General features: G+C 38.2%; 1 protein-coding gene across 3 annotated transcripts in view; it reads right to left on the minus strand.

Moving 5' to 3' along the window:
• Positions 1 to 13960, minus strand: part of MLLT10 (MLLT10 histone lysine methyltransferase DOT1L cofactor) — a 117509-nt gene that overhangs the window by 28952 nt on the left and 74597 nt on the right. For all 3 annotated transcript variants that reach the window (XM_032181515.1, XM_032181513.1, XM_032181516.1), the window contains one exon: positions 6017 to 6195. In XM_032181515.1, the coding sequence (XP_032037406.1) occupies positions 6017 to 6195 (179 nt within the window). The remainder of the gene's footprint in view (positions 1 to 6016; positions 6196 to 13960) is intronic.

Genomic DNA, 13960 nt, shown 5'->3' on the forward strand with positions numbered 1-13960 from the left:
ATTAAAGCACTGACAGCTAACAAGACCTACCATTTTCTAGAGCACCCACAGAAAGGATGGCCCAGAAACTTCATTTAAACAGACTTACATTTTTACCTGCCCAGCTCTAGCACACATCAGTTATCCTGAAACTTTCTTCCCTTCCTCACATTTACTTCAAGCTGAACATTAAAAAAATAAGCAGAGAAGAATAGGAAAGAGGGTATGTTTCTCTGAAGAAGACTGGGATACAGAAATGGGTGGAGGAGCATCTTCATTGGCCATACTGAATTTGAGAATATAATATCCATCATTTGTTGTTACAATTGGAAACTCAGTAGCACTATCAATCAGGTGCATTATGCTTTCCTACAAAAATGCCAAATCTGCCTTCTGAAGACTTGCCCACTAAACGTGCTTTTTCAGTAAGGACTACTTGTTGAAGCTGTATTTTTGTAATCATCATTTCAGCTACAGAGAACGTTCCACCCCTATTTTGGAAGGCATCGTTAGCATTGCTCTCGAAGTCACTCCTAACCTCTGCTGGCTGGCACAAGAATTAAGAACAGCATTGCTTTTTGACAGTTACTGTGTTGTGGTTTTCTTTTGAAAGAAAAAAAAAGAAAAAGGAGGAGAAGGTTGCCTTGAGAAAATGCCAAATGATGAGCTGTGACAGAAGAAAAAATACTAAAATAGGAAAATACAAAAACAGTGTAAACTAATGGTGTAGAGAAAGAGCAGGGGGCTACACAGATCCAAAACTAGGGACTAGAGTAATTCAGAAAGTGAGAAAATAAAAACCACAGGACAGCAACATCTGAAACATCAGTTGCCATACATTCAGCATCTGAAAAGATCTTAGGATTCCTGAGCTTTCACATTCCTCTATTGTTAACAAATAACTCCAAACCTATTGAAAAAATTAAGCCTTATCTCTCTCTAAAGGCTGGATCACACAAAAGAGGATAACCACCACTATATGAATGCTAAAGAAAACCCTGCTGTTTTCCTACTGCTCCTAAGGGGAGCAAAGCCAAACAGACTTCAGGGATAATGGAAGTGATTAAAGCAAACTTATTTCACTTAGAATTGCAACTGAGTAGCAGCACCTACCTTCCCAATTATCACATCTCCACCACCGAGGCAGTAGTTTATTACACTGTGTTGAAGTGGACCTCTCACACCACCACAATTAAATCCTGGACTAAAGTCACGAACAGCAGCTATTCAGTCTCCCTGTCCCTGTGCAAGTCACAAGGACTGCTGTTACAGATGCTGCTTCTTCCCTCTATTAGCTGCTTCTGTGGTCAAGGAAACACGCTGCACAAACTAAGAGATGGATACTTAGGGAGAAAACAACATAGAAACCATGGAGGAAGAAAAAGCTTGAGAAAAGAAAGAATCTACTAGCAACATTTTTCTCTCTGTCCTAAGAAACACAAAGCAACCCTTTGGATTGTAGCTGTAAGACAGGTTAGTGTCAGGGATGTGCAATACTGCTTCAAACTGCCCCGTGGTTCTGTTTCTTACAACCACTAGAACCTTAGATACCGCCACATGGGAGGCAAAATAAATCCAAAGTTGCAACTTGAGCACAGTTTCCAAAATGAAATTCTGAAAATAATTTCTGCATAAACCGTGATTACTATAACCTAAAGATCATTCATTACTGACTCATACAATACCAGCACCAAAGAGCAGATTAGCTACAAATCTAGAAAATAAAAGGTTCTATTGTAAAGAAACCACTACATGTATATTCTACTTGCACTAAAAATATTATTAATGATTTTTTATTAAAAGAATGAAGTCTGAGAAATTAACCAATGACTAGAGAAAACCCAGCCAAAAACCTTTACTTCTATTTCTGCAGTCTGATGCTGTATTCTGCATGCACAGAGAGCCCAGAAACAAACGGGCATGGAGCACTACTTGGGTAGTTTCACTCATTTAGGGAACCAAAAGGAATAGACAGCTCGACCAATCTCAATCTTAACCGAAGCAGCAACCATCTCCTTCACTACAAAACAGGTAATTTACTAAAACTAATTTAAAATAAAAAAACTATTCTATTATTCTAATGACCAGCATTTCCTGACAAGCAGAAAACAAACACTGATGGACAATACCAAAAGATGCTGAGGCACCTAGGTCACTACTTTCGTTATAAACATGTATTAGTCACTAAGAATAGCTTATCAGAAAGTGCAATATAGCAGGCTGTTGCAGAACAGCGTAACCACCAGCTTTGATACAATCAAGTATGAAACACAAGGAAATCTTCAAATAAAAGCTGAGAACAGAACCTTGTGTTGGTCCAAACTGTGAGTTGGCTTAACAAGGAAAAATTAAGACAATATTCAAAACAAAAATGCAAGAAAGCGATTTTTCTTAACAAAGCACACATTAATTTTCATGAAAAAGTTAAAGACATACTTCTCAGAGAAGATGTCTTTTGCTTATGCTCTTGCAATTGTTAAATGCATTGTCATGCTAATAAAGTCCTACTTAATTGCACTGTGTAATCCATCAGTCATATATGTATATATATACATGTATATATATATATGCGCATTTCCAGCTAGTGGACCACTGATTCCCAGCTGGTGAGAAACACCATCAGTTAAATTCAGTTATGGCACAGCATGGAACACAAGCTAATCATCTCTTCTGAATTTATTACATTGGAATAAAAATCATGGGTGGGATGAAGACAGAAAGTGAGATAGATACCTAAGAAAAGGCGATTACAATGAGGCCAGTCTTAAAAACAAACAAAAAGCACTGGGGGAGCCATCCCATCCTACCAGTCAAGAGAATCAAAGAATTAAAAACCAGAATTCCAGGATTCAAAAAAAAAAAAAAAAAAATTAAGCTTTAAAATTAGTGTTGTTTAGTTGCTGGAGGAAAAAGCAGTACTGGGGGGTGTACTACTTTTTTGGGTTTTCATCACTTCAGTTTTATATGGACACAGCAGTTATTCAACAATACAGGCAGGGTAGTATTGCTTTCAAGTTTTCCTAATGCTACAAGTAAAATTTTCTGTATTAGATGTCTACCACAGCCTCCTTGTCAAAACAGTTCAGCCAATTTTGAGACTCAATCTATAGAAGTAGATTTTTCCCTAAGACGTTCTCTTTGGAATTTCCTAACACCCCAAAATTTAAAAAAAAAAAAAAGGATACAAAATACATCAAGATTTGTCAATTTATGATCTCTCCAAAATCATAATTTATAGTTGCCTAATAGAAAAAGAAAACTTAAATGAAGTCTTAGAGGAGTGTGATTTAACTGCATATATTTGAGGCTACTCCCATTTTTAGTATTATTCCAACTGCACATCAGTCATGCTGACCGAACAGCTCAGCAATCAAATTTTGAGCATAGTTACTTTCTTAAATAATAGTTCAAATAAACCCAACCTTTTAAACCATTACCTTTTACCTTCTATAGGGGCACAAGCTTATACCTTAACTAGTAATCATTGTAGGTACGCCTAGCATCTTGGCTGATTTTCTTTTAATTAGAGCACTACACAAAAAACACATTAGCACACCATTATTTGAAGACTTTCATGGTCAAGAGGTGGGTAAACACTGATAATACACCCACAAGAGCCCAGACAGCTGATGCAGCATTCTTATGAAACCTCGCAGAACTAAGTAGGTAAACCCTCACCCTTGAAGCATATTCATTCATGTCCACAGCTGCATGGTGAAACGGTTCTCTTGACTTAGGAACAACTGCGTGGTAAAATAGGTTCTCTTGACCAAGTCTGTTCAAATACCAGTAAGGACCTCATGAACTAAAATTCCCAGAGTCCAGGAAAAACAAAGTTACAGGTGGTCATCATGATTTAGCATGAAAAAAAGACACTTTCACAGTGCAGACAACTGCCTTTTTTCTTTTTTTTTTCTTTTCTTTTTTTTTTTTTTTTTTTTTTTTTTTTTTTAAATCATCACACAATCATTATCACAGAATTGCTTGTGTTGGAAGGGACCTTAAGGATCACCCAGTTCCAACCCCCTGCCATGGTCAGGGACACCTCCCACCAGCCCAGGTTGCCCAAAGCCCCATCCAGCCTGGCCTTCAACACCTCCAGGGATGGGGCAGCCACAGCTTCTCTGGGCAGCCTGGGCCAGGGCCTCACCACCTTCATCATAAAAAATTTCTTCCTAATATCTCATCTAATCTCTTTTCTCTTCAAGCCATTCCCCCTTGTCCTATCACCACACCCCCGACCAAGAGTCCCTCCCCAGCTTTCCTGTAGCCCCCTTTAGGTACTGGCAGGCCACTGTAAGGTCTCCTTGGGGCCTTCTCCTCTCCAGGCTGAACAACCCCAGCTCCCTCAGCCTCTCTTTATGGCAGAGGTATTCTAGATTTAGGTTTGCGAGTCCTAAAAGTTGGGAAACAGCATATGGGTTCTGTCCCATTGCTTTTTTAATCCATTTATCCTCCAGAGTTTAACAAACAAAAAGCAACTGTGTACAGCTCTTGCTTATTTACCTATTCCATGTTAATTCTGATTTTACATTCCTTTGGCTTATTCAATCACAGAGACTCCTTTTCAGGCCAGGAGTCCTACACCATTTACTCATTCCTTACAAAGTTGCTGGTCCTTGCCATTGTTTGCTCTTTTACCTCTTTCAAGTCTACTGTATCTGTTTTGAATAGAAACTGTTTTCCTTCTAACACCAATTTCATTTGCCCTCTTACCATATTGTCAACACAGGCTGGTGAGGTCATTCAGCAGTTTTGAGTTTGAATTGACCTCACGACAGCTCAATGCTACATTAGCTCTTCCCAAAAGCACCGTGTTTTTTTTTTTTGTGTTTGTTTAATTTATTTCCTTAAAATGGTTTTTATCAATTTCTGTGGAGATGTCACCCAGTTTGGGGTGAAACTAGACAGCTGTTTCCAACGTTATGATACAGAAATCAGACACAAGCACATTAGGATAACACAAGGCTTATTTGTTTTGGAAATGAATCCAGAAGAATTACTTTAAAGTATGTACTACCTGCTACCAGCGTCATTTGATATTGAAATGCATTCTACACTTGTCTACATACAGTACTTCCGCTATACAGCTATTACACACACAAGTTTCAGGTTTATATACACTATTTTAAGTCTATAGAACTGTAGTTTCTCTAAGTTAAAAACTGATGACTTGTATGCACACACCAAAAGATACATTTGATATATTAGTTGTAAAACAGATTCCCAATAAAAAACAAAATACAAGTAACACAAAGTACAAGAACCATTATGCCCAATACAGTATTCCTTCATATTCACTAACCACGTTGGCTCTCTACAGATACAGCTTCATACTCCATGGCCTTCCCAAATGTAATCTTGTCCAATTTAAATTCACACAAAATACTACCATCAAGATAATTGTTCCATTTCATTACTTTGACCATGTCGTACTTCCTTCTGCACTCTTCCTCCCTTACCCCCTTCAGCAAGCACAACCTACGTACCTTTATTTGTATGACCTTGAATACGAAACTATGATATGTCTGTCAACTTCCATTTGCTATCAAGATGCCAACCTTGGCCTCCTCTTTGCCAAGGCTAGCATTAGTTGTCCATTTTTCAATTCTCCCACATAAATCCATTCATCCTTTAATTGATACCACCATATTTTATTTACATGAAACATTCAAAAACTTTACCTGATTTCCTCTTTTAAATCCCTTCTCAAAACACTGTTCTGATAACAGACATTGTCTGGAGCACTGACAAACTGTAACCAGCATTTAGGGTTACATGATATAATCATTATTATTACATACTTCCACGGTCTTCTTTTTTTTTTTTTTTTTTTTTTTTTTTTTTTTTTTTTTAATCTATGTATTCTACAGATACAGAAATATGTAATATTGTGGGGAAACTCTAGCCACTATGACATTTTCACAACAAATACGTTTATTAACCTGTTTCCCAAATAAATGATGTCTTCTCGTAACACTGAAAATAAGCGGGTCAATAACATTGTTTGCTAACTTAAACTCTTGTGATAGTTTACCTGAGTTGCAGCAACAACAGTAGTTATAGAAGGCGCAGTTGAAGGTGACAGAGCTCCCACTTGCTGCAAGTGGCCTGAAGCCTGCTGAGGTAAATGAGAACTGGAAACGGGAGTGCTAGATCCTGAGCCAGATACTGCATTTGGAAATGATACTGCTACATCATTGCTGCTAAAAATACCTGAAAAAAATTACAAAAATGATTACATGCATCTCTCTCTTCCCCCTCCCCATTTTCTAGTAACCATGTAAATATGCAGTAGAAAATTAATCAAAGCAAACAAGATTATTTTAGACATAATGCAGAAAGTTCCTGTGTTGAATTTCTAACCGCGCTGATTGAGAAAAGTGCTCTTGTCATTTGACATTCTACAACTCAGGGAACACAGACTGACTCAGGTCTAAGTTCTACTAAAACGTGATAGATCAAGTATTTATGTGCATTACAAACTATGCTCAAATATTAAGAGTAGCAGTATTTTGGGTTAAAATACCTGCCTTCAACTGAATCTGCTATCCAAGCATACTGTTTCAGAGAATTATTGTAAAAGCTAAAGTAGATAAAGAATGAAGTATTGGGCTGTATAACAGAACATACAAGATACAACTGGAAAAATACTTTTTGACTTTAAGGTAACATGTTTCTGAACAACATACATTTGTTTAAAATTGTAATTTTGGCAACTACGGATTTCTTGTACATTTTGAGGAAAAAGTGACAGCAAGTCTGAGGATAAGGTTCTCAGATTTGCTGGTAGAACTGGTGACATTTCATTTATCCACAAACTAAAGCTGTTTGTGATCAAAGAATGCTTGACTAATATTTCTGCTAGAGCAGCCAACAAGTAAGTGACTGAACACATTAACATTAGTCAGACTCGCGTGTTAGCGATTTAAACGGGAAGAGTTCACACCCCTCTGTGAAGCCATTACTTCTGTTCATCTACATGCAGGGTAACGTTCATAACATAGGATGGGGAAAAAGCCCTACTGACCAGAAGCCCAGGACGAGAAGTAGTACCTGTCTATGAAACTGTTAGGCTCCACGTGCATTAGAAAAGTGAGCTGTCAGCTGGCCAAGGAATATCAAGCATGGTAGCACTGAACTGCAGTTAGAGGAAGAGTGCCACAGGGAGCAAACAGAAGTAGAATGAACATGGTTAGATCAAAAAAAGCAACAGAACTGAAATGCCAGTTAGAAGGCAAAGGGTGGAGCTAGTTTGTCACTTGTACAAATAATGATTTGAAGAAGGCAGCAACAGGAAGATATGCAATATCGAAATACCATGTGCCACCCAGCATTCCTTCTGAGCCCAGGCAAGGGAAATCACCCAAAACCACCCAGAATATGCAAACAGTGATGCATCTTCAATTCCCTGCCTGTGTTAACAGTCAAGAAAAACTGAAGAGAAAGCCAGCCAGACCCAACAGAGAAAGGAGATGAAAAAAGCCAAAGACTCATTCTGACAACACTTTTTCCCCTGCCTATATGCTAGGTTAGGCACTTGCAATCTCCTCCCCAGTCTCTTCATCATAGCACAATTCCATACTTGCTTTGCTTCTACTGAGCTTCTGTTCTTCTCTCCTTCCATTTAGCACACCTTCTATGGTCATCTCATCCCCTCCCCTTTATTTCATCAGCATCCCAAAAATCTATAATTATGGCATTGCAAGCAGTTAGGATCCTTAAACCGTTCACATTATTGGGACCTGTCTCCAATTCCATCTGCCTTATCTAACTCAGAGTAAATTTTGTGGATTCTGCTCTAGATTTTTCCTACACGCTACCGAAATGCACATGGTTAACAAACAGCCTTGCTATTGAGTCTATTCTTAAATGCAATATTAGAAACCACAGAAGCTAAAGTATGATATAGGTCCTCAAAAAAAAGTATGTTTTAAATCAGATTTGAAATTAATAAAAAGGAGATTTTTGTGTCCCTGTCCCCTCCCACCCCCTAGCATTTTATTTGTGTACTTAAAACAATAAAAGCCACAACATTTCTTGAGAATGATGAGACTCAGAACTATCTGGCTCTGAGTTTTAATGGTAAAAAATAAAGAAATATCATAACACTTCTAAAAAGTCACAAGAGCTAGTCACCACAAACACTACTGCTCTCATAAAATGTCAACAATCAAGAGTGGAAAAAAAAATTTTGTTAAAGTCAAAAATTTTTGTGAAAGTTAAAAAAAAGATTGTCAGGAAGATAAAACAACTCCACAATTTAAAGCATTATATTTTAAAATTTTCCTTCGTTTTCAGATCCTTACATATTTAATGACTGCAGAACTTCTGCTGCTTCTATTTCAATTGTAAGGTTTATTCTTCCTCTTTACAATAAAATTGTGGAAAACAAGCAGTAAGTTATAAAAATCACAGGTATAAAACTACTTCAGAAGACAGACAAGTAATAAACTAATTTGCTGGTGGAATGAGGTAGGCTTTTTTTTTTTTTCCTTTATTACTGTTGTAGTTTTTTGTTTGTTTTGGTCTGTTTGTTTTTAAACACTGTTTGTTGCTGTTGCAAAATACAAGAAAACATGACCTATCCAAATACTCTGCTTGGGCTACATACTTCCATGTAGCATGTAACCATGTAACTTTACTTAACACATCAAGTCCGTGCACTTTCTGGAATTAATCATACAACCAAGACTTCATGCAAGCACTCAAGAGCTCTATGTGTAACATACAAATAAATCCTTGATTTTCACATCATTTCAAAAATACCTGTATAAAAATTACATGCTCATCATACCGGAAAGTCAGGAAAGTACGTATTTAAAATGTCTAAAGTATATCAAATTGTCCTTTTGTTTTCTGAGAGGAGATAAATCGTTCTCAGAATCAGCAAGAAGTAAGAACTGAACACAGCACTACATACCAAAGTTGTGCCACACAAACCAATCTCCTTCAAGTCCTTCCCATATGATTGAAAAGCTAAACAACAAGAACTTGTGCTAAATAGTACTGCAGGTGGACAAAGGGCTGCCAGGGTGAAGTCTGACTGCACCTAACACCACTAAGACACGCGAAACGTCATTTCAGGTCTTGAGAGATAAGAGGCATGTATAGCCTGCACTGCTGGAGTCAAATGCTTACCAGAAGGGCAACTGGAGAGAAGAGGAAAAAAAAAAAAAAAAAAAAAAAAAAAAAAAAAAAAAAAAAAAAAAAGCTTATCTGGACAAGAAATAACTGCCTGCTTAGCAAAGAAGTGCGTTAGTATAGAGCAGGGAACACACCGATTATACAGACTCAAGAACAGCGATAACTAGCTGTGCAGCGACATACACAGCAACACAGAAGTGGCACACAGAGCAACTGAAATGGTTTCATTAAAAGCCTCCCAAACTAAGTAGTCCCACAAGCTGAAGAATTAACAAAAGAGCTGAACTTCTCGCTTTCAACACTGGTGCACCTCACAGTTGACATCAATACACTAAGCTACGCAACGATCCCTGCAGTTGCAGTTGGGCTATGAGGGAACTTCAGCAATCATCCAACTCAGCTATTCTATTCTATTCATCCGGAGTATCTACCACAGGTTGCTGCCCCTCATATTTTGCCAAAGCTTAAGAAATAACGATCTAGTCAATGAGGTTTTTTTTTTAAATGTAAACTTGCACAGGACCACAGAACCTAAGATTTGCCTTCCCACTTGGGGGGAAGAAGAGGTAGGGAAAAAAAAAAAAAAAAATCAGTCTTGAAGTGAAGCCCACATAAATCGAAGTTTTAAGAACAAGGAGCTTCTTGAGAAAAAAAAAATAACTATATACACATTCCCAGCACCTCCACTTCCTGTGACGATTGCCAGGAAATCCACCCTAAAACCACAACAATTTTCTATACAGAGCAAAATGAAAAAGTGCCTTTTAATGCAGTCAGCTGTTGGTAAGCAACCAGCTGGTTTAGTGTTGTTTTGGTTGTTTTGTTTTGTTTTTAAACAAGAACATGTTCTACTCTAATGGAATGTTAACTGAAGAAAACTATGCCACAACTCATTATTTTGCCATATAGACAAAATATAAGCTAAAGTGAATCTAATGCTAAGCACAAACAAATAAATAAATACCAGGTTATTGCGCCCAGTAGCAGCTGCACAAGGAAAAGCACAAGCAGGGGGTATGTACAAGGTAAGACCTCCCTCAAATACACCCCCAGCCTCCAGAAATCTATGACTTACAGGTTTTGAGCTTCAGGCATGGCCTTTGTACTTAATAGCCTTGGATCTGCTTCCAACTTTGCCCCTGTGGATTTCCTGCAAGCCTTTCTGAACCGATGTAGATTTCCACAGCACGCCCTAGGACAAAGCTGTGGGGCTTTTTTTGTGGGGCTGCGCTTGGGCGGAGGCCCGGCGCATGACAGGACACGGCGCTATCAGTTCCTGTGACAGCGGCAGCCATTTTGGCAGGACGATTCTTAGATGAGAAAGAGGTCGATATTGATGGCGGAGTTGCAAGATCCTAAGGTAATTCGGGAGGAAGGGGGATCCCAGCACAGAAAGGGGTTTGTGAGGAATGGGGAGAACCTGTGTGTCACAACAGAAAGCCTGGAGAAGCACGCCGGTTGGTGTATGAGTTACAATCATCTTTGCAGAGAAAGTTTGGAAACCTTCCAGAAATTCCAAGGTCATTTCTCCTTTTTCTTCTAAGAACAGGTTAGAGGAAAATATGTCGCTCTAAACTGTGCTTCCAGCAGGTACCATATACACCTCTGGGACACGTCCAACAAACATCAGTGCCAAGTCACGAAGCACATCATTCCTGCCTTGTCCCACCACAGCACTCAAAACCACTAGCTGAAAGGATTCTCCTAAGTTTTCAATCCCTGTAACTTTGCCTTCTCACTTCCAGCTTGTTTCTTACCATGCAGACTGCTCCCTCATACTTGTACTAGAGGCGTACAGTCTTCTCACCACCGTGACTGCTCATATGGACTGGGATACCAAGGTTTATCCCATCATGCTGATCCTATGACAGATTTTCATTGCACCCTTACAATGCCTCCAAAAATATAATTCATAGCCAAGCTGAAAGTAACTTAGGAACAATGTATTGGTCCAAAGTTGGCACCACTGATACCTATACTGATGTTTATAAGCTTGCTCCAGGTGGTATCTAGGTCTATTCAATGTATTATATTACAGCATCACATACTAAAAGGAAGTACAAAAGGCTGAGATGATAATGTGACTACTGATTTAAGGGAACTGTTGGTCTTGCTTTTATTCTTCTACAGAAACATCTTTAATAGGGAAATAGGACCCACTGTTGTCCTCAACAGCATAACTACATGCTTAATTTTACAGGAGAAAAGCCTGCATATCTTAATTTTCTTTCCCTATTGACTTCCGTGCTATCATAACTATGCTAAAAATCACCCTGATGAAAGCATCAGTAGAGATCACTGTGAAGAAAAGTTTCCTAATTCGTTACTTGCTTTATAACCGAGCCTTCAGAAGTTCTGACTTCACAGACTGTATCTTTGAGATGCTTTGTAACAGCCTGCGTAAGGTTTACATCTATAAATAATGTAGCTTTATAAAATGAGGCACGTTAAGAATTACATGCTTATTCTAGAATGATTAAATAAGTTCTGAAGATCTCTTGTAGAAGAAGATCAGTAAGATCCAGAACTACGTGGTCAGATCTGAGATACGCACAATATGTTCAAAAGTACAGGAAAAACCCGAAGGTCCAATATGTAAAAGCAGGGAAAGATCTTTCCGAGAGGAAGTTAGACAGATATGGAAGAGTAACTGATAAATAAAGACTATGGCTTCTACAAATTCACTTCTGTCTTGATGATCCAAGACATACACATTTAAGTAGCTGTAATATGACTTACACTAAAAATAAAACCATATTAGGCTCATTAAACAAGTATTCCCAAGTAGGAACATGACGTGTGATAAGCCAAAACATTAAGTTCTCACTGAAAATTTTAAAAACAACTTCAGATCTCAGAAAACCTACCATTACTTCAAATCAGTCTGACAGCAATCTATCTCAGTGCTGAAATGAGGAGTCATTGGAAGCACTATGTTCTGTTAGCAGTGAAGAGGAATGTAGTATTTAAAGGAGTTTCTTCTAAAAGTTTTCTCCTTTTGTATTCCAATGATCTGAAGATAGTGTCTTTGCAGGTATGCTGCAGGATGCTTGACTGAGACAGAATTGGGAAAGCAGGGACATTAGAGAGGCTAACACGTGTAACAAGGGAATTAATTCTGTTGTGATTAGTTATTTCTGGTTGTGGCAAACAGCTGGCTTGCTTTAACTGCTGATAGACTACATAGGTGTCATTACCCATAAATAAAGCTTTAAAATGGTATTTTAGAAACTCGTGGGCAAGCAGTTACATTTAAGGTTGCAATATTTGACAACTGAACAATGAGAGCCCTTTAGTCAATACTCTGAAAAAATGCCAGGAATTAAAATAAGCGGAAAGGAACTATTTCAATCGCCTTTGTAAATTGCCCTTCTCTACCTTTAAAAAAAAAAAAAAAAAAAAAAAAAAAAAAAGCATATATACAGGTTAGCTGAGCACTGCTATCCCCATGCTTCACCACAGGCAGATGTAATTTTTATCTATACTGTAAAGTCTGCCCAAATTTAGCTAGGTTCAAAAAACTTTTATATCCATGCTCAGTAGACACTTTCCCTAGTTTAAGTTATCATGCTAAAAAAAAAAAAAATCATCACATATATACCAAATTTTGCCCACATTGATGCTGAGACCAGTCGCGTAGAGCTGTAAAGTTGCTAGTGCAGAGACGCTATCTTCCAAAGATGACCACAGTACTGGAACTGACACGATGGCTGTCTGTGCTGTGCTACAGCTCTCAACATTGTGACTCAAAAATAGCGTAAGACAAACGGTGAAAGTAGACCCAAAAATAGACACAGGAGTAAGAAATAAAACTGAGAGCAGACAGAACAAGTAAGAACAGAAGTAGCCAGAGAAAGGCTACAACCAGCCATCACAGTTTACAGCTAGCTCTTAACATGAAATTACAACCTTCAGGTCATTAGTCCCCATAGCTGCGGGTGTTTTTTTGTGGTGGTGGTTTTTTAAGTATGCCCTAAAATCCCCCAGCAGACATGTAAGCCTGCATCCCCTCCTCCTGCTTTCCAGTGCTAAAAGATGGCGCAAAAGAGATGAGACTTCAAGGTCAAATACAGCAAGTGTGACTGGAAGGTCCAGAGTAAGACTAAGAAGCACAAAGCACAAAGTTGTCACACCATAAATAAAAGTGAACATTTCAGATCTCTCAACTGCATTTTTTAAAACACAAAAAGTATGCAAAATAGAAGAAATTGACTGTAATATTTACCAAAATCAAGAACCAAAGAACCGAGTACTGTCGCTTACTGACAAAACTGCAGTGTACCACTTCTGTCTTCAAGTGTCCTGGCTCTCTTCTATTAAGGCAGATAATTTTATTGAAAGATGCCGCTTGCATGACTCCATTTTCTAGCCCTCCTTTTCAACCAACTCTTTCAAACGTATTCAAGCCTTCAGGTGTCATTCTTCCTCCTTTGCACTTTGTCAGCACAAAAATCAACTCACTGGTTTCAACCCTCACCTTAATACTAACCAGAGCTATCAAGCAAAACTGTTTCAAACTCGTAGTTGTCTCCACTCAAGCCAGAACTCTTTTTTTTTTTTTTTTCTTTCCCTTTTTGGTACTTTCTTGCTGATAGGCAGCCAACAAACTCAGTGCAATGAAAAATGAGCTCTAGATACACCGTCTCCATTAAAACTCTTATAGACAACACAAACCCCTCAGACTCAGCTTATGAGTCAGATGATTATGTTGTTGGAGTAACCTAAATGCTAAATACCTAAATACCATCTCAAGTTTTAATATCTTCTTTCCGTCCTACACACACTGCACAATTTTTCCTTGATGTTTAAAAAAACTGCAAGACAGGGTTTGGGG

The sequence above is a fragment of the Aythya fuligula genome, chromosome 2 (genome assembly GCF_009819795.1).
Source record: "Aythya fuligula isolate bAytFul2 chromosome 2, bAytFul2.pri, whole genome shotgun sequence".
Taxonomy (NCBI): domain Eukaryota; kingdom Metazoa; phylum Chordata; class Aves; order Anseriformes; family Anatidae; genus Aythya; species Aythya fuligula.